The sequence below is a fragment of the Schistocerca americana genome, chromosome X, assembly GCF_021461395.2.
Source record: "Schistocerca americana isolate TAMUIC-IGC-003095 chromosome X, iqSchAmer2.1, whole genome shotgun sequence".
NCBI lineage: Eukaryota > Metazoa > Arthropoda > Insecta > Orthoptera > Acrididae > Schistocerca > Schistocerca americana.
The window spans coordinates 219,815,345-219,839,011 of NC_060130.1; the positions used below are offsets into that span (position 1 = coordinate 219,815,345).

General features: G+C 40.4%; 1 protein-coding gene across 1 annotated transcript in view; it reads left to right on the plus strand.

The window, feature by feature from the left end:
- LOC124555600 (solute carrier family 35 member E1 homolog) overlaps positions 1-23,667 on the plus strand; it is a 78,296-nt gene that overhangs the window by 29,105 nt on the left and 25,524 nt on the right. Inside the window, exons 4-5 of the mRNA XM_047129568.1 lie at positions 13,311-13,436; positions 18,928-19,170. Of these exons, the coding sequence (XP_046985524.1) occupies positions 13,311-13,436; positions 18,928-19,170 (369 nt within the window). The remainder of the gene's footprint in view (positions 1-13,310; positions 13,437-18,927; positions 19,171-23,667) is intronic.

Sequence of the window (23,667 nt, forward strand, 5' to 3'; positions counted from 1 at the left end):
CACGTTTGTGTGCTCAAGAAACTATGTACTTGCAAATATGCAAACAATATCTAAAAGGGAGTAAATAGTGCCTCTTTGATATAACTGCTGTATCTCATTTTCTAAGTGTCAAATAGCATCAAAATTTTTTTTCTCGTCAGTTAATTCTGATTTTTTTCACTGTTGAAATAATTTTCATTAAAACATGTTTACCTGTTTGTGTTCTTATTTGTGCATAGCGCGGGCTTTTTCACGTGAAACATAAAATACCTTTTTGCTTTCATATATTTAATCTCTCTTATAAAAGAACAAAAAAGAAATAAAGTTAGAACCTCGTGTAACTTCTCAGTGTATCACGAAAACAAAGCAGATGAGACCATCAACACTAAGAAGACACAAAAGTACAAAATCTGTTTCTACAATAGGAGTGAGCCTGGTCAGAATAGGTTAACTTCCAGTATCAGTGTGCGCTGCTGTAGTCCCACGTTTCAGCACAAGCATGGCGTGTGGCACGCTGTGAAATTTAAAACTCCACACTCGGCACAATCTGTAGATCACCAGTGTCACAGACATGTGTGTCACAGTTTGTCACTGATTTACATGCAGCCACGAAAGACGTCGACACTTCGAATAATCAGTTTTGACCAGAAAGTCACTTGTCTAAAATGGGTTAGAGAACAAATTCTGCTAATGGCTGATAGGGGCACCATACTTGTTGGACCCGGATGTGTCATGATGGGAGTAGACTTCCTGCCATGTTGACAGTTGCGGAAGCATGATATCATGGCACAGCATCAAGTAACCTGGCCCACTGCTACAGTAGATGGTTGCCTCACAGAATGCAATGCTGACACTACTTTAGCATGCAGCTGCAGGTCTGAATGGCCCTCGGCTTTTTGCAAAGTCTTGCCTGAGGCTGATGCTGCGATGGATGATAATGGGTATGAAATGTTTTGGTTGCAGATGTGCACTCTATTTTAAATAACAATTGAACGAGTATAGTTCGAATTTAAAAATTTTGTGAGGAATTGGAACTCCTCTCTGTGTCGATAGGAAGCAGACTTTTAACATTTTAGTAACTGGCTCCATCTTATTTATTATATTATCCATCTTATTTTTTACATTAGTGCTCTGCCAGTCACATTTATCTGGGAAAAGTGTTAGTTTGTATTAAGCTAAGCTTCATTTCCTGAAGCAGTATTTTATATCAGGACTAGCATAACATTATTTAACTGAGGATTTGTGCATGTTGTGTATGGTGATGAGCATAAAATCGTGTGGGGTTAAAATATTCTGATTTGATGTAATTGTGATCTAAAGTTTTAAATAATTCTAAGTATTAAAAAAGTAAAGCAAAGAATGGAAACTCCAATCAAAAATGTGGGAAAAGATAGTTGCTACTTACTGTAAAGAAGACATGTCAAGTTGCAAACAGGTACAGTTAAGAGACACATATAGCTTTTGGCCACAGCCTTCATCAGTAGACGGGGGGGGCGGGTGGAGGGGAGGGTGGGGGGGGGGGGGGGGGGGGGTGAAACATACACGCAAAACGTTCAGGTGCCACTCTGCAACTTGATGTTGTCCAACATTATAATTTTTTACATGAGGCAGTATAGAGTTGGACATTGATGAGGGTTTTTTGTTGTCGGCTCTTCTTGCCAGTTTGGCCAGGGAGGTTGGCCTTTCACTCACTGCAAAACACTGAATCTATCTTATAAACTTTTAAAATAGTTGGCAATATTTTTCCATTGTACACCATATCAATAACATTATTTGTAAGGAAAGACTTCAAAGCAGCTCACTAAAAACATAAACTTACATTCAGCAAGAGTGCTGAAATTTGTGTCCTTAAGAGTCCTAAAACTGTGATCAGATATGAACATTCTGTTTTCCTTCTCTAGCATAAGTTCTCATATTAGCCAAATTCCCCACTCATTCATGTAAACTAGTCTTTTTGATAGTTTCTTGGGCACTGAAAACTGAGAAAAACTCACATTTTTTGGAAGCAGCGTTAGTTGTATTTGTGTGGAACATTGTTCACTCTCATTAATAATGTTTGGTTTGTCAGGTTCTCATATTTATACATATTTCTGTTGAATTTTACAGATAAAACCAGTGTATCCTTATCACTGGTGATAATTCGTTCTGCAGTAGTTTGTGCAAGAGTCACTTCTGTAAAATTTCTATGCTGCTGATATTGATAACAGCAGCTCTCTCTCTCTCTCTCTCTCTCTCTCTCTCTCTCTCTGTGTGTGTGTGTGTGTGTGTGTGTGTGTGTGTGTGTGTGTGTGTGTGTGTGTGTGTGTGTTTAAAAATGTTAAATGTGTTTATCATAGAATCAGATGATTTTTAATGACTATATAGCCCTATTATTGTAACTAAAACTCATGTATTGCAGCATAAAACTTGGTGTAAGCATATTTGGCCAGTTCCATAATCTTGTATCTAAGACTCCAAGCCCTGTGGGATAAAAAATTAATCAAGTTAAAAGTAACTGAGATATTGTAGGTGGTGGATTTGCAATTTCATTTTTCTGTTAAAATTTGGTTACTTACTACCTGAAGTCAGTGCACCGTTATCATGGAGATACTGTCCTGTACAATTTAAACACCATGTTTAGCATTGCATCATAAATGTGTTAGTGTGTAATGGGTTTGTGTTTATTCTTCTATTGCATCCTTCCCCAGTTACATTTTTTTTTTTACTGTCTGTATTGAATGATGAATTATGACAAAACTAGTTCATTAAGTGAACCTGTATCTTTCTTACAGAAAGTTGTTTCGTGAAATAAGGTATAGGGAAAAACGAAAATACATTCAGTTTTGTCATCAAATTACTTAATGGATGCCTCTGTCATATTTGCAAAAGGAGAGGCTGGCATTACTTTTAAACCTTTTCTCACTTCCTGTGTCTACCCGCATGAACCGTGGACCTTGTCGTTGGTGGGGAGGCTTGCGTGCCTCAGCGATACAAATGGCCGTACTGTAGGTGCAACCACAACGGAGGGGTATCTGTTGAGAGGCCAGACAAACGTGTGGTTCCTGAAGAGGGGCAGCAGCCTTTTCAGTAGTTGCAGGGGCAACAGTCTGGATCATTGACTGATCTGGCCTTGGAACACTAACCAAAACGGCCTTGCTGTGCTGGTACTGCGAACGGCTGAAAGCAAGGGGGTAACTACAGCCGTAATTTTTCCCAAGGGCATGCAGCTTTACTGTATGGTTAAATGATGATGGCATCCTCTTGGGTAAAATATTCCGGAGGTAAAATAGTCACCCATTCGGATCTCCGGGCGGGGACTACTCAAGAGGACGTAGTTATTGTGGCCAAGATAGACACGAAGCCCATGCCTACTACAGTAGTACAAGTTTATATGCCAACTGGGTCTGCAGATGATGAAGAAATTGATGAAATGTATGATGAGATAAAAGAAATTATTCAGGTAGTGAAGGGAGACGGAAATTTAATAGTCATGAGTGACTGGAATTAGAGAGTAGGAAAAGGGAGAGAGGGAAACATAGTGGGTGAATATGGATTGGGGGAGAGAAATGAAAGAGGAAGCCGTCTGGTAGAATTTTGCACAGAGCATAACTTAATCATAGCTAACACTTGGTTCAAGAATCATAAAAGAAGGTTGTATACATGGAAGAATCCTGGAGATACTAGAAGGTATCAGATAGATTATATAATGGTAAGACAGAGATTTAGGAACTAGGTTTTAAATTGTAAGATATTTCCAGGGGCAGATGTGGACTCTGACCACAATCTATTGGTTATGAACTGTAGATTAAAACTGAAGAAACTGCAAAAAGGTGGGAATTTAAGCAGATGGGACCTGGATAAACTGACTAAACCAGACGTTGTACAGAGTTTCAGGGAGAGCATAAGGGAACAGTTGACAGGAATGGGGGAAATAAATACAGTAGAAGAAGAATGGGTAGCTCTGAGGGGTGAAGTAGTGAAGGCGCCAAGGGATCAAGTAGGTAAAAAGACAAGGACTAGTAGAAATCCTTGGGTAACAGAAGAAATATTGAATTTAATTGATGAAAGGAGAAAATATAAAAATGCAGTAAATGAAGCAGGCAAAAAGGAATACAAACATCTAAAAAATGAGATCGACAGGTAGTGCAAAATGGCTAAGCAGGGATGGCTAGAGGACAAATGTAAGGATGTAGAGGCTTATCTCAATAGGGGTAAGATAGATACTGCCTACAGGAAAATTAGAGAGACCTTTGGAGAAAAGAGAGCCACTTGTATGAATATCAAGAGCTCAGGTGGAAACCCAGTTCTAAGCAAAGAAGGGAAAGCAGAAAGGTGGAAGGAGTATATAGAGGGTCTATACAAGGGCGATGTACTTGAGGACAATATTATGGAAATTGAAGGGGATGTAGATGAAAATGAAATGGGAGACACGATACTGCACGAAGAGTTTGACAGAGCACTGAAAGACCTGAGTCGAAACAAGGTCCCGGGAGTAGACAACACTCCATTGGAACTGCTGACGGCCTTGGGAGAACCAGTCCTGACAAAACTCTACCATCTGGTGAGCAAGATGTATGAGACAGGTGAAATACCCTCAGACTTCAAGAAGAATATAATAATTCCAATCCCAGAGGAAGCAAGTGTTGACAGATGTGAAAATTACCGAACTATCAGTTTAATAAGTCACTGCTGCAAAATACTAACGCGAATTCTTTACAGACGAATGGAAAAACTGGTGGAAGCCAACCTCGGGGAAGATCAGTTTGGATTCCGCAGAAATGTTGGAACACGTGAGGCAATACTGACCCTACGACTTATCTTAGAAAATAGATTAAGGAAAGGCAAACCTACGTTTCTAGCATTTGTAGACTTAGAGAAAGATTTCGACAATGTTGACTGGAATACTCTCTTTCAAATTTTAAAGATGGCAGGGGTAAAATACAGGGAGCGAAAGGCTATTTACAATTTGTACAGAAACCAGATGGCAGTTATAAGAGTCGAGGGACATGAAAGGGAAGCAGTGGTTGGGAAGGGAGTGAGACAGGGTTGTAGCCTCTCCCCAATGTTATTCAAACTGTATATTGAGCAAGCAGTAAAGGAAACAAAGAAAAATTCGGAGTAGGTATTAAAATCCATGGAGAAGAAATAAAAATGTTGAGGTTCGCCGATGACATTGTAATTCTGTCAGAGACAGCAAAGGACTTGGAAGAGCAGTTGAACGGAATGGACAGTGTCTTGAAAGGAGGATATAAGATGAACATCAACAAAAGCAAAATGAGGATAATGGAATGTAGTCGAATTAAGTTGGGTGATGCTGAGGGAATTAGATTAGAAATGAGACACTGGAAGTAGTAAAGGAGTTTTGCTATTTGGAGAGGAAAATAACTGATGATGGTCGAAGTAGAGAGGATATGAAATGTAGACTGGCAATGGCAAGGAAAGCGTTTCTGAAGAAGGGAAATTTGTTAACATCGAGTATAGATTTAAGTGTCAGGAAGTCGTTTCTGAAAGTATTTGTATGGAGTGTAGCCATGTATGGAAGTGAAACATGGACGATAAATAGTTTGGACAAGAAGAGAACAGAAGCTTTTGAAATATGGTGCTACAGAAGAATGCTGAAGATTAGATGGATAGATCATGTAACTAATGAGGAGGTATTGAATAGAATTGGGGAGAAGAGGAGTTTGTGGCACAACTTGACAAGAAGAAGGGATCGGTTGGTAGGACATGTTCTGAGGCATCAAGGGATCACAAGTTTAGCACTGGAGGGCAGCGTGGAGGGTAAAATTCGTAGAGGGAGACCAAGAGATGAATACACTAAGCAGATTCAGAAGGATGTAGGTTGCAGTAAGTACTGGGAGACGAAGAAGCTTGCACAGGATAGAGTAGCATGGAGAGCTGCATCAAACCAGTCTCAGGACTGAAGACATCAACAACAACAACAACAACAACAACAACACTTCCTGTGAGAAGAGGAAGGGAATGAAAATTGCAGTAGTTCATATTATGTTAAAACTGTAGTATGACAGAATAATAGCTCCATGTGAGCTCCTACTCTTCATATCATGCGTAAGTAATTGCCATAAGAGTGCTACACAAAATCAGGTAAACAGCATAATTTAAGCATCTGATTTGAATAATGTGCTGTTAAAATGTCCCATGGTTCTTGCTACTTGTTAGCAGCCATCCTCTGGGGAGCTTTGGAAAGTTTGTCCCCCTCTGTAAATCTGATATTACCAAAGTAAACTTCCAAAGTATTGCGAGTGCAATCTAATTGGAAACCCAAAATAGTTTGGTTGCGTTACTGATACTCGGACAAATTTTGCATTTGTTTTTGATCAAAGGTGAGCCAGTTTACCTAGCCGATCTATATCTTTACACCTTATTGGAACATATGTGGTTCTCAGCCTGTGGGAAGACTTGATTTACCGATTGCCCTAGCTGTCTGGTCCCTTCAGTCCCAAAAACCAACCAACAAACCAAGACTTTTGATTTGACACCAGTACAACAACTTGCTTGTGTGCCTGGTTTGGTACTTAGTTTATTAGGAAACTACTCATTTTAGTACACCCTGTTGGCCACATTTTCATCACAAAAAATCTGAGATGGTCATCAGGATTCTAATCCAGGACCTCCATTTTAGCAATGAGTCATGCTAAACCTTAGACACCATAGGCAACACAGTCACCCTATAACATCTATCACATATTAACTCACTTTGCTGTTCCATTTACAAGTGGTGAAAAGGAGAAACAATTGTAAGTTAAGTTTCTGTATGAGCTCGAATTTCTCTGATTCTACTGTCATGATCTTGCAAGATACATGTCTAAAGTGTGTTACTCAGTTGTCAGGCAGGACCCTATGAATGTAAAAATAAGATACTGTTATGGGTTTTATCTCATTTTGTGATTTCTCACGCACATTGTTACTTGAACACCATTCCTACTCCTCTGATATTTGGGTTAGTGGCTGTGTTTATGTCTGTGTGGATATCTGTATTTGAGACTTCTGTCTGGAGCTGAGTAGTACTACTAAAAACAATAAATAAAAAATTATTTTACAGCTGTAAGTGGAACCTACCATGTTTACTAATTACACAGATGCCGTGGACCCTGTAGTATCCTGCCCACTTGTCTAATATAGGGTGCCTAGAAAGCTGTTTTCTTGGGTTGCTAGACAACAGTTCAAGTAAATCGTATTAATGGAGTTTATTGCAGTAAGTTAAATTGACAGTACTTAACTTTGCATATTCACAGAGTTGTGTCGTAAGCAAACGGCGACATGCAGATAATCAATGTCCTTCGGTATATACTATTTCAATGCAAGCAAAACAAAAGAGTTCATAAGTCACTGCTGTAGTGTTTCTATGACGGCTCGTCTTCCACTGTCACGTGACTAGGTGGAGCGGTACTTATATTCTCTTTGTCTAGATGCTGCTCCTGTCTTGGTGTCATCCTAATCAGCATGCTGTTGACTGATGTCATCTCACAGCCCTCTCTGCTTTTCAGTTCTTTATCATCGTCGTGCCGGCACTTGTTGTTATGCCGGAACAGACCCATACCACACTAAACGTGTTGCTGTTGAATAAAAGCGGAAGCAATGAATTAAAACTTTTGCCACAGCCAGGACGTGAACCTGACTCTCCTGCTTACTAGGCAGATGTGATAACCATTACACCACTGTAGTGTTGTGGCTACCACAGCTGCATGGACTATGTAAGCTCTCCGATTTTGGAATTGCACCTCAGCTTTGTATGTTATGGGGAAATCCTGCCTCTACATCAAGCTTATGTGGTCTATGTCAGATGGGGTGAGGCTGTGCTCAGCCTTTAGGAACCCAAGGGCAGTATTCAATGGAAAAATGTATATTCATGAATTATTACATCTTTCATGTGTACAACCCAGCCATTATTAGGACACAGCATAGGTTCTTGAGTCCACTCTCAATTTTTTGATTAAATTACATATTGTGCCAACACACTGGACTCGAATTCGGGAGGACGATGGTTGAAACCTGTGTCCGGCCACCCTGATTTAGGTTTTCTGTGATTTCCCTAAATTGCTTCAGGCAAATGCGAGGATTGTTCTTTTGAAAGGGCATGGCTGATTTCCTTCCCCATCCTTCCCTAATCCAATGGGACTGATGATGTCATTGTTTGGTCCCCTACCAAAACATATCCACTGTGCAAGAAAATTGTGTGCTATGGGTTCTAGAGCTCCAAACTTCCCATATGTGCTGAAGAGTGTGCCTGTCACATTAAAGGGACAATGCCCCCATCATGCTAGATAACCCATCAGTGTATCAAGGAGTAAGTTTAATGTAAAGCTTGATTCCATTTGTGGCTGTGACAAAATACTGATAATGGAGAAAATAGTGGAAATAGTACAATAAGTTTGGATATCGAGAGTGAATTTATCCATTCAAATATGTGCTGACAAAGGTTCCTTCACGGAGGTAGCTGCTCCCTCTGGGGTTGACAGAGGTCAGAACTTGTAGGTCCTCTGTCTCCAGATTCTTAAAGATTGTGTTGTTGACTCTCAGCTGATCATGTTCAGGTAGACCCTTTTCAGATTTATCTTCTTCTGGGTGCCAGCACAGCAGTGTGATGGAGGTCAGTAGGCTGACCATGGACACGTTGACCGGTGATATTGCGCCATCTACTGCCTATCAGTGGACCGCTTAGCAGCTGGCACAACTATCTGCACTGTTTCATCATGTGCTCCATCATGCCCATCATTCGATGGAACATGGTCGTTAGCACTTTGACCAGGCTGCTGATGTTACTTTCCCTTGTGACATCAGTGTTTCCTGTTGAGTGGTGCCAACGCATTGTGGTCAGCGGTTTCAGCATTGCCGCTGTCACAGCCTTCCAGTTCTTTGGTGTCACCCCTGGTCCTCTTCTGCTGGGTGGGCCACCCTGCACTTCAAGCTCGTGCAGTGAGCTGTCGTCTGTGCCTGCAGAGCGCAGTGATGGTGACCGGATGCTGTGTCATATCTGCACCAGCATCGCGTCTCACCTTGCTTGCACCAAGAGGCGTGACTGGGTGCAGTCATCAGATGTCACACCCCCTCCCGTTGCTGGCATGTTGCTTCTGGCAGGGGTGCAGATGGCGGGTTGGGCATGCTGGTGCTGCCTTTTGTGGCACCCTGTATGGTACACCGCATTTGGTGAGCTATCGTGGCTTCCAGATATTCACAGCCACTGTAGCTCGTCACGTGCAGCCCACCACAGTTTGTGCACATTGGTGTATCTTCTCTTTTGAGTGTGCATTGATTGCTGGAATAATTGCCACACTTCACACAGATGTCAGGCATTGAGTAGTGGTGTGCCATGTGCCTGGCGGCCCCTCTCTGCAACTTCAAGTTCTCGACTGTGAAGGCCATCTTCATTAGCAGTGTGAGGCCGAACAGACTCCAGTTAATGGAGTTGTCTGTAGCCCAGCTAGCAGTAGCGGCATATCTTCACCAGTGTTTGTGGGCTTCATTTGTGCCACAGTGTGAATCCTGAACCCAAGTCATTCCAATGTCTTCTGGAGGTGATCTAGCTTCATGGTCTGTGGGAAGCCCTGGAGTACGGTCTTGATCACCTTAGTGTAGGTGTAGAACAGCAGAGGGTTGTCGGCCACCTCACTCGATATGCTACGGTAGTCTTCACAGTCACACAGATAAAATGCGCACAAGGCCCTTTCCTACAGATTTTGCAGTGTCAGTCTTGATTTGTCCACTGCTATATCTGTTGTAGGAACTCGGATTAGTCACTCCTCACTTGATAGACGATCGGAGGTGGCCTCAGGTGCTTAATTGCTGCAGGTAGTGGGTTAAGGAGTCTCTGGTGAGATGGTAGCATCCTCTGCCACCTCGTGAAGGGCAGCAAAGACACCTCCAGAGCCGCTGAGTTGCTACTCGGGGTGGCCATCTGCCTCTGGAGATTGTGTGCGACTTATTTGTATGGGTGCAAAAGTAGGCCAGACCAGCCTCACTCATCAATGATAATATTCTGTTTGCATCCCTTGTTGGCACTCGGGATGCTGGCTGCCAACTTCTTCTTCCTTTCACCATCAGGTGCTGCATTCACCTAGCAGGTCAGCTTGTGCTTGTCTTCTCCCCACTTCAGTGGATGGCCTGTTGGCTGTTCTTTCTTCTCTCCTTTTTCTGCCAGATGTCTTCGAACTCCACCATAATTGCAGTCATGGACTCCTTCTTCAGGCAAAGTCTCCGTGCACCCTCTGGTGCAGTGGTGTTGTTGGCAGCAGGAGGTGTGGACGCAGTGGCACATGCTTCCATATCCATGGCTTGTTCCATTGTCTTGGCGGAAGTTGACTTACTTGGGGGACCAGATGAGGCAGCTGTCTGAGCAGGAGCAGTTGCCTGCACCTGCTCAGCCGTACAGCAATCTGCCATATGTCTTCTTGTTAAGCATGCTGCAAAACTCCTCTCACATCCATGACATGCTCTTGCTTCAGCCTCTCAGTGCGGAATGAATTCTGTTCAAATAAGTGTTGTAAAGTGTGGGGTTTTATGAAGCCCAGAACCTTGATGATGGTTTGAACTCTGTAATTTGAAGTTGTTTATCAAAAATGGGGTTGGTGCACTGTGAAAAGGTCTCTGTGTGAAGCACATAACTACAATCATCATCATCATCATCATCATCATCATCAAAATACCTTAGCAAAAGATCTAGCTGGGAACCCAAGAAAATTCTTGTCCTATATAAAATCGCTAGGCTGAGGGTTGGGTTGGGTTGGGGGAGGAGACCAAACAGGGAGGTCATCAGTCTCATCAGATTAGGGAAGAACAGGGAAGGAAGTCGGCTGTGCCCTTTCAAAGGAATCATCCTGGCATTTGCCTAAACTGATTTAGGGAAATCACGGAAAAACTAAATCAGGATGGCTGGATGCAGGATGGAACCGTTGTCCTCCCAAATGAGAGACCAGTGTGCTAGCCACCGCACCAACTCGCTCGGTGCTAGGCGGATCTAAGGCTTACATCCACTCACTCATTGACCAGTCTGGTTTGGCAGTTGAATATAGAACAACTAAATCTGAAGTTTTAAATTCTGCATTAAAGAAATCGTTCATGCAGGAGAATCATACAAACATACTGTCATTTTACTATCCGACAGAGTCCTGTATGGATGATTTATTAATAGGCATCCCTGGCATAGATAAAAAGCTGAGACAGTTGAGAACAGAGAAGTTGCCAGGTCGGGATGGAATCCCAGCCCAGTTTTACAAAGAGTACTCTACGGCATTGGCTCCTCACTAGCTTGCATTTATCGTGAATCTCTTGCCCAGCACAAAGTCACAAGCAATTAAAAAAAAAAAAAGGCACAGCTGACTACTGTATACAGGAAGGGTAAAAGTACACACCTTGAAAATTACAGACCAATATTCTGGTATCCCAGTCTGAGAGTTTTGATAGCCCACCAGAAGGCTTTGACGTAGACAACAGCCCCTATAATGTGTGAGCACTGTTGTCACCGCCACAGTACTATGCGTGGACAATGCCTGCCATGCTGGCCTATCTGTGCTTGCAGTGCTCCTATAAAGTCTGCAACGCAGGGGCTCATACCACAGTCATGTTCCGATAGCAATTGTGATTGCACGTATGCAAGGATTCCAGCATTGTTCCCATTTTTGGAAGAATGTCTGGAATTTCAGGACCAGTTGGGATTCCACTTGGCTGTCTTCAGTTGGATCAAAACGTCACCCTTTCAATGTGATTTTCATCTTCATGTAGAAGTCTCATAAGGCTAGGTCTGATTAATAGGTGGGGGACCATTACCATGCTGTTTTTGGCCAGGAATTCCTTCACAATGAGCAGTGTGTGTGTGTGTGTGTGTGTGTGTGTGTGTGTGTGTGTGTGTGTGTGTGTAGTGTCATGTTGCACAAGCAGTCTTCCTTTTTCCACATCTCTGGCTGTTCGTACCGAACATTTTCCCTCAGTCACATCAGAACGTGTGTGTGTGTGTGTGTCATGTTGCACAAGCAGTCTTCCTTTTTCCACATCTCTGGCTGTTCGTACTGAACATTTTCCCTCAATCACCTCAGAACATCACAGTAAAACTGCCCATAGACAGTCTGACCAGGCAGAACAAACTCCTTATGCATAATTCCTCAAATGTCGAAAAAAAGATCAGCATTGATTTCATGTTGCAGCGAATTTGTCAAGCTTTTTTCAACCTTGGGGAAGATGACATTTTGCATTGTAATAATTACTGCTTTGTTTCTCACTTGTTATGACTTTGGATAAGAATTTTGGACATTCTTGAACTCTTTGTTGTATCTCAGTGCACATGTGAAACCTGATATTTAGTTGGTCAGAGCTGAGAAGACAAGGGACAATCTTTGCTGCAATTTATCTCATGTTTAGTTCTTTGGCTGGAATTTGTTGACGTGTACTGTACATCAGTCCAAGTCTGTTACAAACATTGTGAATTGTGTACCTTCAGTCGTCGTAAATCACGTCACGCGCCTTCATGATCATTTCTGGTGTAGCGCATGTTGACAGTTGGTCAGAATGTTTACCATCTTCCACAGATTCACTGCCTTCCTTGAACCACTTGAACCACACAAATGTTCTTGCTTGTCTTGGTGCACTCTCACAAATGCCTATGTCAGCATGCAGTGGGTTTCAGCTGCAACTTCCTTCAACTTAAAACAGAGTTTCATTCAGGTCCATTGTTCCATCACATTATCCATTTCACAATTCGCAGCAGCACTGAAACATGTCCTGTCACACACCACTACAACTCACAATTGCATTCGCCAAAGATGACACAATTTTGTGCCGCAGTGTACCTCGAGCCATCTAGTGGCAGACAGTTGTTCTGCTACTGGTTTGACCAATACAATGAAATTCTTGGTTGTTTTGGGTAGTACCTCTTCTTGCATAAACTGCCTTATAGATATATTCTACCTGGAGATAGCAGTCATGTGCGGGTGAGGTGTGCATGCTTTTGTGACTGTGTGTGTGTTTTTCCTTTCTGAGTAAGAATTTGACTGGAAGCTTATATGCAACAGTCCTTTAGTCATGCCTGCCTGCAACTCAACATGTCATCTTTACGGTGAGTAGCAATCTATCCTTATCGTAATATAGCTGCATTGTCGGATAACTTCCCAGTGTTGAGGACGTTCTCCATCTCAAAAAAGATATTGTCGGTATTGTCATTTTTAACAGTGAGCAGTTACTTCCACATTTGTCCACAAATATTTGCATCAGTAATAGGTGAACTAAGTGAAAGAGGAAAGTTTTTATTCTTGTAACACATTCAGTTCATCAAGTTATTTATTCATAGAAAATGCAAAGTATGTATACACTTCTCAACTCTCTCTCTCTCTCTTTATTTGCAGGTGTTACATGATACTGGTGTCCATCACTTACGGTTGTTGCATATACTTGGTCGCCTTGCTCTTTTTGTGTTTCTTCCCGTATGGGTCTTCACAGACCTGCAGGTGCTGCTACAGGATCAAGTTATTGTAAGTAGCAAGATAGCTTTAAAATTTGTGACTTATAGGAATATTAATTTAATATCTTGCCATATTTTAAGTATTTGTGATGTTTTATTACTTATTTCTCTGCAAGAAAAAGTTTATTTAATATTTCTTCATAATGAGATAACATACTGTTATTGGTATAAATGAAATGTGTATTATTCCATCATAAATGAAAAGTAGAGTGGGAGTGGTAATAGTTTACATTTCATAATTTTTTATTATTAAGTGTTATGCATTTACCATAATCCCAAAACTGACACATTTGGCAGTCTGGACTGCTCGGTATTACTTTGGATTTAAAATGAAGACTGTAGAAAAATGAATAATATAGCCTACAGCATTGTGTCTGATTTAATAGAAAATTCTGAAAGTGGACAAGGTATCCAATGGTGAAGTTATATTGTGCATTGAGTTTGTGTAAGTCAAACAGTGACAGGGGTGCATTCCCAAGATGACCAGTGGCACCAGTGGCAAAGTTTAAAGATCTTGATTGCTGGGAGATGCTATGTGATGTAAAACTGGAGTTTTTCTACTGCTCAGTGGGAACTGGATCAAGGGTGGCAAGTACTGTCTTAATGTTTAAGTGGAGGAAAGAATAAATCGCAGAATTGTGGTCATTATAGTGTGGTTAACTTCCTTGGTCAGCAATGTGTAGTTGTCCAGAGAGGTCAAAGATAATAGATCTACAGTCACTTGCAATACAACATGGAATTATAGACCCCATGTGGAGTGTTGCTGCTGCTGATAGATTGGCAAAATCTGATCATGACTCACCTGCAATGGGTAGAAATGATGTGTTGTTCATAACCAGTGGCTGTGATAAGCCTCTGCAGGTGGTGGCTCCATTGCCATTGCCTTTCAGATGTAAGCGGAATTTGTTGACACAACATTGGGTATGTTCTGTAACTCATGATAGTGTAGTGGTCCAGCGTTCATTATTGTTGACAATCTGTCCATGAGGGGAAAAAATGAGAGACCAGTTCGGAACTTGTTGTAATACATTGTTTACACAGAACTCATGTACATGAAGGGTGTGTTTCACATCCCTGTCTGACCATCCCCTAAATAAAGTGGACATAGTATGTTTCTCCCTCACAATCCTTTTTCTGTCCAAAGCTTGTGCTCAGTTTCTGATGACTTTGTAGTTGACACAGTTTGGCACCTTTGTTACTTTTTTCCACTGGATAAAGACTAAAAACTCCAGATTGGAATTTCAGTGAAATTGTGACTTAGTCATTTTTCTTGTGGGAGATGTCAGTGGGAGGCCAAAGTTACAAACCCAGATTTGAACTTTATCCATGTATTGTGCTGCCTAGAGGGTGATGATGACTGGCATTGTTTGATGTGACAGTACATGGAGTTGCCAATCATGAATGAGCTCAGTAGGACAGTGGCAAATATTATCTGCTCAAGAGGAATGTCAGCCTTGCCTCAGGGGCCTGTCCCTCAGCCTTTTGAATGTCTTGCTTAAAAGTCTAGACCAGGCACTCAACTTCGTCGTTATATTGTGTGTGTACTGCCACTGTTGTTAGGTGTCGTGTGAAGAATTGTCTGAACATTGGTGATCAGTATTGAGAACCATTGTTTGTCATGGTAGCTTATGTCAACCCCTCAGTAATGGTTTATCCAGAGGGTAGCCTCAGTTGTGGATGGCATATGTACAATGTGTGGGTAGTTGGGCAGTGTGTCCACCACTATAACCCAAACTGGTAAAAAGAATGTGCCCACAAAGTCAGTGTGAATCCAGCTCTGCAGTTTGCAGGGCATTGGGCAGCAACAAAAGATTGTGATGTAGAGTTTTTTGTCACCTCCCACCAGCATGAACAGTGAGTTCAGTGCACCACTAATCTGTGATTAAGCATCAAGTTCTTTATGCAGGTATCCTCCAGTGGCTGTGGTAGGAGATCCTCCCCCTCCCCCTCCCCCCCTCCAACTTTTACCTTGTAGGGCCTTGATCACTTGTGCTCAGCATATTGATGCAAATTATTTTTAAACAGAAGTGGCAAAGGAAACCTGTGGTGCCATATAGAGTGCAGGGTATTCATATTAGAAGTGCAAGACTTGCTGTATGGTTGGGTCCTGCTTGCTTTCCACTACCACCGTTGCCTTGATACAGGAAAAGGGTCAATGGTATTTTGTAGTGTGGTGTCAATATGGTAACAGACCTCTTCATACTGGGTGAAGAATAGGGGAGTGCCCATGAGGAGACATGACAGTGCATCAGTGTTTGTGTGTTTCCTGATTGGTTTGAAGTGAATCTTGTAGCTATAGATGGTAAGACACAATGTTTGTTGGTGAAAGGTTTTTACAGTTATGTTGAGTGTGTTGAAGTGTGGCCTACAATGGCCGGGAAAGACTTACATTCCATTACTAGGTTAATTTTAATTGGCTGAAGTTAAGGTCTAGAATGTTTATGTTATTATTTGGAGCCATATGAATTTAATTGTCGTAGTTAGACCAACTCCCCATTGGGAAACTAGCTGCCAAAACAAAGGTTCTTCCAAGCTTATAGTTTACTAACAGTGCCTCCAAGTGAAGGTTCTGTTTTAATTTTGCATCTGTCTGGTCACATGTTAAATAAAATGGGGTGAGTGATTGTTGTTTTGTGTGACAGAAACCTGCCATAATGATTTCCTTTTCCTGAAAAGGATTGAAGTTCTTTAAATGTTTTGACACCTCCAAGGTGTCAATGGTTGCTAAATTCTGAACAGTTATTCCTTCTTTGCTTAAGATGTAGCCTGTAGTCTCTGTGACTATTGAAGACCCCCTTACAGTTAAAGAGATGTACACAAACAAGAAAATAAAAATAAAAGAAAACTCAATTCAGTGGTTGCATGGTGAACTAAACTTCAGTCCTCCCAAATGCGTCTGTCCATGTCTGAACCTTTATGCCACCATACTGGATAGCACAACAACAAAGGCACTGAGTCATACAAGGAAGCTTACTAATGTTCAGTGCAGTTGAACTGTTATGGAGCTTGGTAGCTGAAAGGCAAGATAGTGCAGTGATAGAATGTTAGGTATGATACATGAACAATCATCACTGAGATTAAGTTTTAGCCATCCTGAATTCAGTTTTCCAACAAGCCCGTGGCAGATTCCTTCTAAACACTATCAAATGTGAAGATACTTTCTCCATTCACCTTACTTATCGTTACAGTAAGGAATATTCTTGCTGTCATTTTCTGAGATGAACATAAAAGAGAATGACAGTAGGATGGTCTTTTCTAGAAAAAGCTTTTTTTTGACTCTGTACATGTTACATTCATTATTCACAAGACTTTCTTCTGGTTAATCATGTTTTTAGGAAAGAAGGTTAAGAAGTTTCATGTGTTAAAGAAACTGAAAATAATTATAAGTATTTGTTTGGTCTGACTTCAGACAGGATCAGATTTTAGTTCAGCTTTCTTGAAACATTGACTGATGAGAAATAATACCGACATGAATAAACAGATGGAAGTAACCTGTATTCTTTGAATATACAATCAAATATAAATCATTTGATTCTCTACCTAGAGTGGTGCAGAGGAATTCGTTCTTTAGAGTTATAGCACTTATACATTAAGAAGGTTACCATATAAAATCCTAAGTACCTGAGTTAGGCAGCCATTCTTCCAGGTCCCCATGATGGCTCTTCTGATTCCTGTTTCCACCTGTAATGGTGTAATATTCTTTCTGCGTATGCCGTATGTTGCACATAAACTAAGTTACGCATGTTTCAAAATTGGACACACTCTCACCCTGTACAAGACCTATTACTTTGATTCAACCAATCACTGTGGCACATTCGTAAAACACTAGACTCACATTCGAGAGAATGGTGGTTCAAATCCCCTTCTGACCATCCAGATTTAGTTTTTCTGCAACTTTTCTAAACAACTTGAGGAAAATGTCGAGATGTTTCCTTTGGAAGAGACACAGCTGATTCCCTTCTCAAATGTAACATGTTCACCATCTCTAATTACCTTGCCTTTGATGGGAGATTAAGTCCTAATCTTCCTTGCTTGGGAATGATATGAAATGGAACAACCTTCTGCAGGAACAACCTTCTGCATCAGTAGTGAGAGAAGCAAAACATCAGACTGTATTTCATTGCATAAAGTCTGATTGGTTGAAGGTTCTCTGTTTTGAGTAACTTCGTAAAAATACTTTGGCTACCAATACTTGAGGATTAGTATTTTGTCTGGAGTCATCAGCTGAAAAAATTGAAACCTTCTGAGAGGACTGGGGTATTTTGTGATGCATAGTAGAGCTAGCGTAAGTATATTAGTAAATGAAGAATTTGCTTTCTAGAGAGGTATCATACAACATCTGAAAACATGGTTTTTAAATTTTGAAAGCAGGCATATCATACTGTTTTTATATAAACAGTAGACTGACAAATGAAGTGAATATTTCATCATGTTAGGTGATCTCACCCTTTCTCCCCACGATGGCTGCAGCACATGCCAAAACTGTAATGAAAAAGTTTAATATCAATGTATACTTTGTCCAATGTTGTTTGTATTGCCATTATTATAGCCTGAAGATGAGGATTGTACCTTGAAACATGTTGCTTTATTAAATAAGGAAGTTAAGAAGCATTCGTGATTTGTAGTGGTCACTGAAAAACTTTTTCACATCATACAAACCACATGATGACGAGTGAAACATACGTTAACACAATGACTAGATTTTAAAAAAAAAAGCTTTTCCAAATATAACTTGTTACATTGCTTGCAGTGGAGATTAAGCAGATGATGTGAAAGAAGTTTTGGTGTATGCTGAGGAAGAGTTATATCACTATAAAGTGCTGTTACTGTTTACAGATGTTACTATATCAGGAATTGTAGCGAAATGCAGGAAGGCCTACTGAGGATCAACATTTGATGTAATGGCTGTCAGTTGACTCTCATCACAAGCAAATGTAACATATTGTGTGTAAATAGATGGCTAGATCCATTACTGAGTCAGTAGATTCCATAATATATATGAAGTTTGCATCCCGAGTAGTTAACAGGACTAACGACATAAAACTAGTTACAGCAGAATTGCAGATTTAGCAATAGATCTGCTCTACATCACAGAGGTATATTGCTAAAATGGCATTAATACATATTTCAGTAAGAGTTATTTCACAAAATAATCACGAATATCCAGTCAGAGAAATTTGAGCTTATACATAGATTTTCCACAGTTAATGCCAGATGGCTCAGAATGGGGGTTCAGATGTAAATCTGTTTAAGTATTATGAAATTATGGAATGTATTGTGTGTAGGTATTATCTTTGCAGTAATATTTGACTGTAGTTCTTGACACAATTGGAAGCAGTCACACAATAAAGTCAGTGTAATGAGTCATAACCTCTTTGGTCTTTTAAGGCTGTTAAAGGGAGAGTTAATTCTGATTCTGATACATTTAAAGGAGGTGAATGTCACTGTGAGAATAAGTATACAAACGAAAAAATGATACAGGTATTTGTACTTTGTTACAGATCAATGGAGATAACACAACTGTCCTCTCTCTGTTGTTCATCGATGGAGTTCTAAACTGGTTACAGAACATCATAGCTTTCAGTGTTTTATCACTTGTTACTCCTCTGACATACGCTGTAGCGAGTGCCTCCAAGCGCATTTTTGTCATTGCATCATCTCTGTTTGTGTTGGGCAACCCAGTGACACTGACAAATGTTTTTGGCATGATGATGGCTATATTTGGTGTTTTGTTTTACAATAAGGTAAGTTGATTGCATGCTGTTTTCTAGATAAAGCCTCAAATTCAACTATGATGCTGGAACTTTTTGTATATCAATGAAAAAGTATTTGTTGTATATGTGAGATACTGCTTAAAGGCTATTATGTTGTTGTGTGCATTGATTAAAAGTTGTTTTATGTAATTCATTGAATGAAAACAGTAGACAATTGTTTTCAAAGCTGTGATTTTATGTTTTATACTGCTTGATTTTCTGTTTTAACCGTGTGGTGCAGCTGTCGACTGCAAAGCCAAAGAAGCAACATTAATAGGTGTCCACTGCAGTGGACAAGTGCGCCATAGGGTTAAAATATGTGACCACACTTAATTTTTGCTTTTCATGTAATACTTGTTTCATACTACCTATGGTTAAAAATATGTTTGAAGCAGAGTTCATAACCCAGCTCGCAGAGTGATACTGGCTTACAGGTATCCGTGAAATCTGTATTTAGTGTGCTGTTTTTTGAAGTGAACACATCATACAACCATGTTCTTAAAAAATTTAGGTTAATACTCCATAACATCAGAATTTCATAGCACTCTACAGTTTCAGTATGTTACATAACATTTGTATGTAATGCATATAGATATCCTCACACTGAAGAAAGGATGGGAAGCTGACAATTTCCTCATGATTTGATCCCCACTTTAGGGCTAAAAACATTTATTGGACGCAAATAACCCACTGTAACAACAGATTAAAATTCTCTCTTAGTCTATGAAACCAAACAATAATAGATCTTGATGGAAATTAATATAAGTCGTATTCCCAGATAGGATTTAATATCCAGTAGTTCCTGATTTAAACTGGTGTAAATCTAAGCACTACTATTTCGTATAATATCGAGCAAAGTTGTATTAAGTCCAGTGATGGTGCAAAACACACACCCATCAGTCAAAGCACTGTGCAAGTCTGAATAGATCCAAGTAAACTGCATCAGTAGTTATAATTCACTTGTACAGCTGAAGCGGGTCTATTCTGGGGCATCCTTATCTTTGCCCACCACACAAGCTCACATAACCAGCATGTGATATCTTCTGTGTAGGTGACCTTGCCATACATGGACAGTGTTGTACATATCGACGTGACCATATCTTCCATTTGCGTTTGTGGTGGAGTTACTAAATCTGACACTGAAAATATTATGAAGAATCATTTGGGAGGAAGACAAAAAATATTTATACTTATCTTTTATTCACTTATGTTGCCTCAGTCGATTAAGGCAGACATTAAGTACCTCCAGAACGAAATTTTCACTCTGGGTGGAATATGCACTGATGTGAAACATCCTGACAGATTGAAACTGTGCGCCAGACTGAACTGAGTCTCAAACTCGAGACCCTAGCCTTTCGTGGGCAAGTGCTCTACCAACTGAGCTACCCGGACATGACTCACAATGTGTCCTCACAGGAGATGGGATACTGGCAGAAGTAAAGGTGTGAGGAAGAGTCATGAGTCATGCTTGGGTAGCTCAGTTAGTAAAGCACTTGCCCTCAAAAGGCAAAGGTTCCAAGTGTGAGTCTCACTCTGGCACACAGTATTAAACTTCCAGCAAGTTCAATTATGTATCTCAATAGACAGGTCCTTGGCCTATTGCAGCATAAACATAGCACCATGGGATCAAAGGAGGAAATTCTTTCAACTTCACTGAAACTGTGTCATCAGTCTTAAGGGTGTATATTAATTATTCAAGCAATCAAGTTATGTGGAGTAGGAGATGATCTTCCTTTATAGAGGACAGCGGGATCCAAGAGTAAAAGATAACAACTCATGTATTGTGTATTGCTATAGCCTTAATTTTTCACACTGGCAAGGGCAATAGAAATACAGTGAAAGTGCAAGTGTTTAGCTATACAAATACACACACCATTTTAACACTGCACATGGTAAACATTGTGTTTCATTACGGGTTCATTCTGCATCACAGAGCAATTTACTGTTAAACTTTCAATAGTGTTTACTCCAAAAGCAGTTGAGCAACTTTGTACATCCATGAAATTGTCCTGATAGTGAGCTCATATCATGTTTATATGAGAGTGGTTTCATGTGTGTTGGTTTGATGCAGCCCTTCATGCTACTCTATCCTGCGCAAGCTACATCATCTCTAAGTAACTATTGCAACCTACATCCTTCTCAATCTACTTAGTGTATTCATCTATTGGTCTCCCTCTAAGTTTTTTACCCTCCACATTGCCTTCCAATACTAAATTGGTGATCTCTTGATGCCTCAGAACATGTCCTGCCAACAGGTTAGGTTAGGTTAGGTTAGGTTAGGTTAGGTTAGGTTAAGCTTCTTCTAGTCAATTTGTGCCACAAGTTCCTCTTCTCCCCAATTCTATTCAGTACCATCTCATTAGGTATGTGATCTACCCAGAATTCCTCTGTTGCACCACATTTCAAAAGCTGCTATTCTCTTCTTGTCCAAACCAGTTATCATCCATGTTTCACTTCCATACAGGGCTACACTCCATACAAATACTTTCAGTAATGACTTCCTGACACTTAAATCTATACTCGATGTTAACAAATTTCTCTTCTTCAGAAACACTTTCCTTGCCATTGCCAATCTACATTTTATATCCTCTCTACTTCAACCATCATCAGTTATTTTGTTCCCCAAATATCAAAACTCATCTACTACTTTAAGTGTCTCATTTCCTGATCCATTTCCCTCAGCATCATCCGACTCAATACGACTACATTCCATTAGCCTCGTTTTGCTTTTGTTGATGTTTATCTTATATCCTCCTTTCAAGACACTGTCCATTCTGTTCAATGGCTCTTCCAAGTCCTTTGCTGTCTCTGGCAGAATTACAATGCCATAGACGAACCTCAAAGTTTTTATTTCTTCTCCATGGATTTTAATACCTAATGTGAACTTTTCTTTTGTTTCCTTTACTGCTTGCTCAACATGCAGATTGAATAACATCGAGGATAGGCTACAACCCTGTCTCATTCCCTTCCCAACCACTGCTTCTCTTTCATGCCCCTCGACTCTTGTAACTGCCATCTGGCTTCTGTACAAATTGTAAATAGCCTTTTGCTCCCTGTATTTGATCCCTGCCACCTTCAGAATTTGAAAGAGAGTATTCCAATCAACATTGTCAAAAGTCTTCTCTAAGTCTACAAATGCTAGAAATGTAGGTTTGCCTTTCCTTAATCTATCTTCTAAGATAAGTCATAGGGCCAGTATTGCCTCACTTGTTCCAACATTTCTACAGAATCCAAACTGATCCCACCCGAGGTCTGCTTCTGCCAGTTTTTCCATTCGTCTGTAAAGAATCCGTGTTATTATTTTGCAGCTGTGACTTATTAAACTGTTAGTTTGGTAATTTTCACACCTGTCAACACCTGCTTTTTTTGGGACTGGAATTATTATAGTCATCCTGAAGTCTGAGGGTATTTCGCCTCTCTCGCACATCTTGCTCACCAGATGGTAGAGTTTTGTCAGGACTGGCTCTCCCAAGGCTATCAGTAGCTCTAAAGGAATGTTGTCTACTCCTGGGCCTTGTTTCGACAGTGCTCTGTCAAATTCTTCATGCAGTATCATATCTCCCTTCTCATCTTCATCTACATCCTCTTTCATTTCCATATCATCACCCTCAAGTACATCACCCTTGTATAGACTCTTTATATACTCCTTCCACCTTTCTGCTTTCCCTTCTTCACTTAGAACTGGTTCTCTATCTGAGCTCTTGATATTCGTACAGGTGGTTCTCTTTTTCCAGAGGTCTCTTTAATTTTCCTGTAGGCAGTATCTATCTTACCGGTAGTGATATATGCTCCTACATCCTTACATTTGTCCTCTAGCCATCCCTGTTTAGCCATTTTGCATTTCCAGTCGATCTCATTTTTGAGACGTTTGTATTCCTTTCTTCCTACTTCATTTACTGCATTTTTGTATGTTCTCCTTTCATTAATTAAGTTTGATATCTCTTCTGTTACCCAAGGGTTTTCACTAGCCCTCATCATTTTACCTACTTGATCCTGTGCTGCCTTTACAATTTCATCTCTCAAAGCTACCCATTCTTCTTCTACTGTATTTCTTTCCCTCATTCTTGTCAATCATTCTGTAATGTTCTCCCTGAAACTCTCTACAACCTCTGGTTCTGTCAATTTATCCACGCCCCATCTCCTTAAATTCTCACCTTTTTGCAGTTTCTTCAGTTTTAATCTACAGTTCATAACCAATAGATTGTGGTCAGAGTCCACATCTGCCCCTGAAAATGTCCTACAATTTCAAAGCTGGTTCCTAAATCTCTGTCTTACCACTATATAATCTATCTGAAACCTTCCAGTGTCTCCAGGCCTCTTCCACATGTAAGATTTCTTTCATGATTTTTAAACCAAGTGTTAGCTATGATTAAGTTATGCTCTGTGCTACATCCCCGATGTCATCTTAAATCCAGGTGAGAAAAAGTTTTGTATTTTTGCTCTTGCTTTAGAGTTTTCGTATAGGTTCTTAATTCCTTTCATAATTAA